This window comes from Procambarus clarkii, chromosome 6 (genome assembly GCF_040958095.1).
Source record: "Procambarus clarkii isolate CNS0578487 chromosome 6, FALCON_Pclarkii_2.0, whole genome shotgun sequence".
NCBI classification, from domain to species: Eukaryota; Metazoa; Arthropoda; class Malacostraca; order Decapoda; family Cambaridae; genus Procambarus; species Procambarus clarkii.
In genome coordinates this window covers 47,790,638-47,795,422 of record NC_091155.1, presented here as the reverse complement: position 1 = coordinate 47,795,422, position 4,785 = coordinate 47,790,638, and the positions used below count along the sequence as shown (strand labels likewise).

Below are 4,785 nucleotides of genomic sequence, written 5' to 3'. Positions count from 1 at the left end.
CTCATGTGTATTATACATATATAAAACGCTAAACTATAATGCCAATCCTGATCTTAAAAGCTTCATAGAAGGTTGTAACAGAACCCATGAGCACCACACCAGAAATAAATACAGTTTTGATATTCCTAGAGTACGTCTTAATCAAACTAGAAATGCTCTGCAAATCAAGGGGCCCAGAATGTGGAATGACCTTCCCAACCATGTTAAAGACTGTACCTCTCTCAACCAGTTTAAGATAAAAACTAAACACTACCTAATAAATTCCCTGTAATCTACCTCACTCCTCTATTGTCAACCCATGTCTGTTATTTTCTTTTTTTTTTCTTTTTTTAATCAACACTGTTTGTCAACCTATTGTATTTGTGCTGCTTTTTCAGTCATGTTCCCCCTTTTTTTTTATCTTTATTTGTATTTGTTCTCAACATCTTTTATTCTTTATGCTCAATTAGTATTAAGTTCTAGATATTAATGTTTTTTCTTGCCCGAAACGCATTGCGTAATAGTGGCTTTAGGCATTGTATGTACTAGCTCTATCTATATATCAATCCATTAATGTAACATCACTTGTATGTATATACCTTACCTGAATAAACATCTGAATCTGAATCTGATATGCGAAACGTCTAAAGCTGGTGTCCGAAGTGGTAAAAATATTAGTGTGCGATGTTGTCAATGTACGGAGTGTCTTGTATCTTGTCTTGTGAATGTATATGTATATGTATCCAATGTATAAGTTGGGTCTGTTTCCAACTGGGGTTCGAATATGTGCACTCACAGGATGAGTGACGCTGCACAATACTGTTGTAACGGTTCTATTGTTTCGTAAAGTATGGTGACAAATAAACACAGACACTAAGATACTATATATATATTTGGTCGAATATACAGAAGTACACAGGTGATACTTTGGTGTGAGTTGAGCGCACTGAGCGTCGGTACAGTATCTCACAAGTGTCTGCTCTAGACCACACTTGAAAGTAGACTCTGGTTAATGTTTGGTATTCTGCTGCTTATATGCTCGGGCAACACCTCACCGTGTTGCCCGGGCAACGCCTCACCTCATTCATCTCCAAAGGTTGACAGGAATATTAACAATGCATTTGGAGCGAGTATATTATTGGGATAATCTACTCGCTACAGAACTCCCCCTCCCAGGGGATGAAAGGAAAAATACTTGATCAAGGAACTTAGCTGGTCGGTGAATTGTACGCCCTGCTCGCGTTACATAACCATCAAAGTTAACTTCCTCCTTTTCGCTGATGTCATCTAACTGGGGTCGTAGGGTGGGAGGTCGCACAGGATCGTCCGTCGTCGTAGGATCAGGTTGTGGTGCGGCTGGTAACTGGGGTTGTAGGGTGGGAGGTCGTACAGGATCGTCCGTTGTCGTAGGTGGCGGTGCTGCTGGTAACTGTGGTCGAAAAAGTGAACTGCGTAGTCGGCGGATGTGTCTCTGGATTTAGCAGTGTCGCAGACGTTGAGACGAAGCCTGGAGCAGAGCAGAGAGCTGAGTGAGGCTGGAGTCGTGGAGCTCTATGTGGGAGAGCGTGGCGGCTCGATTGAGAATTGTGAGTGTCTAAACTCGGGGAGCGAGAGCGTGGCGGCTCGATGCGGTCGTAGTCTGCTGTCTGCTCTGTGTCGAAGCTGTAGCGTCTTGGGTTGATTAGGACTGTACACGCCGAGTACTGCATTGTTGACTGTGGAAATTGTAGTCTGGTACCAAAAGATGTAGGCAGTGTGTGGACAAGCTCGGTGTAGCAGGAGAGAAGAATGTGCATAATTGTTGTGTCCTTGGGTCGCTGGTGGAGCATTTAGATCCGGGGCGGATGGGCTCGGGCACCAGGACATTAGGAGGTAATGTAGGCACGTAGTTAGGACAACGAGGTAATCACATCTAGAGCTGAATTGTCCTAAAGGCGACGAAGTGTCGGAAACGCAAGCTGTAAGTCCTGTACTGCGCAAAGGGCTTGAGTCGGCCGAGTATCAAAATGCAGTGAACGTGTAGATGAATCTGATGACAGAGCAGCTGTCGTGGGCGTAGGACAAGCAGTGCCCTGGCAGCGACGGAGAGTCGGCAGGACAGGCTGTATATAGATCCCACATGATGTAGTTGCTGATGAAACTGTCAGATGAGTAAGTAACACTCGCTGTGCAGCAAGCTGTAGTTGATGAAAATGCCGAGATGATCGTGATGTAAATCATAGCTGTGGCGAGGGTGTTGGCAGCGTTCCATGACAGGTGGATGCCGTCCACAGCCAGCAATAGCAGTAGAAGTCCAGTGAGAATCCATGTTGTAGTCCATCGTGGCTGGGTATCGTCGAAACTCTCTGGGGTCACCAATGTAACGGTTCTATTGTTTCGTAAAGTATGGTGACAAATAAACACAGACACTAAGATACTATATATATATTTGGTCGAATATACAGAAGTACACAGGTGATACTTTGGTGTGAGTTGAGCGCACTGAGCGTCGGTACAGTATCTCGCAAGTGTCTGCTCTAGACCACACTTGAAAGTAGACTCTGGTTAATGTTTGCTATTCTGCTGCTTATATGCTCGGGCAACACCTCACCGTGTTGCCCGGGCAACGCCTCACCTCATTCATCTCCAAAGGTTGACAGGAATATTAACAATGCATTTGGAGCGAGTATATTATTGGGATAATCTACTCGCTATACACTGTCACTATGGTGGTGTGTCCACTCACAGGATGAGTGACGCTGCCCAATACTATCACTATAGTGGTGTGTCCACTCACAGGATATAGTGGCGCTGCTCAATACTGTCACTATGGCGGTGTGTCCACTCACAGGATGAGTGGCGCTGCCCAATACTGTCACTATGGTGGTGTGTCCACTCACAGGATGAGTGGCGCTGCCCAATACTGTCACTATAGTGGTGTGTCCACTCACAAGATGAGTGGCGCTGCCCAATACTGTCACTATAGTGGTGTGTCCACTCACAGGATGTCCCAATAAACTCGCCCCTCAGGGCAAAATTTAAAAATTTAAATGCAAAGTAGTGCATTCACCATGGGAGCAATGTTTCCTTCAGAAAGTATATAAACGTGTACCATTATATTTTTATAAATAAATTGCAAGCATATTCTTTAATTTTAAAAAAAATTAGGAAAACCTAAGAGTTAAATGTAGAAAACCAGTTACAAACAAAAGTAAGAAGTAGGAAAAATAAAGTGTGGCACCAGAAAGAACACTGGAACGCCTAGGTGAGCGTCGCCGCCATTATCACAACACGGGACGGTGAGTGTCCAGACATGAGCATAAAACCTTCCCACGTACGATCGTCGTCGTCCCTAAATCAACACAACAACCTTCCCACAAACTGCACCTATCATAAAGAAGAAGCCCACCATTAACCTTCAAGTGCTCACATCAAGTCTAACTCTACAACAGCCTAAGAAACAACACTCAAGCCTTGCCTAAGCCTCAACATTGACGCCCCACCGTGAGGCGTCACCCAGCATCACCACTCATGCAGTCATCCGAGGAGAAAACCTTCCCACAAACTGCACCTATCATAAAGAAGATGAAGACTCACCCGTGTCCAGAGTGTGGAAAGAAGTTCAATCAGCTTGGACATATGAAGACTCACATGTTAGTGCATTCGGGTGAAAAACCTCGTAAGTGTCCAGAGTGTGGGAAGGTATTTACTCATATTGAAAATATGAAGCGTCACATGTCTCATAAGTGTCCAGAGTGTGGGAAGGTATTTACTCATATTGAAAGTATGAAGCGTCACATGTTAGTGCATTCGGGTGGAAAACCTCATAAGTGTCCAGAGTGTGGGAAGAGGTTCAGACACCTTGGCAGTATGAAGATTCACATGATGACGCACAATGATGAAAGACCTTTTGAGTGTGATGAGTGTGGCAAAAGGTTTAGAGCTCGTGGCTCTATAATAAGTCACATGTCAGTACATACAGTAGAAAGGCCTTTTGAGTGTGATAAGTGTGGCAGATTATACAAGTCACGTAAAGGTATAATAGCACACATGTTAGTGCATTTGAATGATAAACCTTCATGAGTGTCCAGAGTTTTGGAAGAGATTCAGTCATCTTTGTAATATGAAAACTCACAAGATGGTGCATTTGGGTGATTGGTTAAACATTTTGAGTGTGAGAGATAAATCGGAAAATGTTTTAAGTGTAATGTATAATAAAGCACATATTAGTTCATTAACTTATAATACCATTTTTACAATTTTAAAATTGTTGGAAATTGTAAACTTTATCAGGAAAATATCTTGCACTCTCCATAGCTGCAACCAATTATTTCATTATATATTTTTATACTGTTTTAGCTTACCCAATTCCATATACTGTATTCAAAAACATGGTGTTGCTATTTCACTATAACTTGTTTCTCACTCTCCAACCCCTGCCCTATTTTCCTTTCTGTCGTCATGATCGTGTATCTACAACTGGTACCAATTGTCTTCTTTGATATCTGTGTACCTCATAGCTTCCGTTCCACTTTCTTCTCTGCCATAGAAGAAACGTGGCAATATTTCACACCCACAGTGCTGGCATTGGCAGTGCCATCACTGCCACCACAGTTGAAGGCTTGAAAGGAAGCCAAAAGCACTCTAGTTGATTTGTTAACTTTTAACTTTGGTTTTACTGTACATATATACTGTTGTACTATTTTTATGAAATATTAAAATTATTTTTTTATTTTGCTTAATGACTGAGATATATAAATCATTAACAAATATATATTAGACTGGAATTTATTTCAACTAAACCTCTTCATTTATATTTGCATCAGA

General features: G+C 42.4%; 1 protein-coding gene across 1 annotated transcript; it reads left to right on the top strand.

Annotated features, from left to right (window-relative positions):
• Positions 1-3,489: 3,489 nt before the first annotated feature.
• LOC138356122 (zinc finger protein 610-like) lies at positions 3,490-4,041 on the top strand. Its single transcript, XM_069311873.1, has one exon. The coding sequence runs from the start codon at positions 3,490-3,492 to the stop codon at positions 4,039-4,041; it is 552 nt and encodes a 183-aa protein (XP_069167974.1).
• The last annotated feature ends 744 nt before the right edge of the window (positions 4,042-4,785 follow it).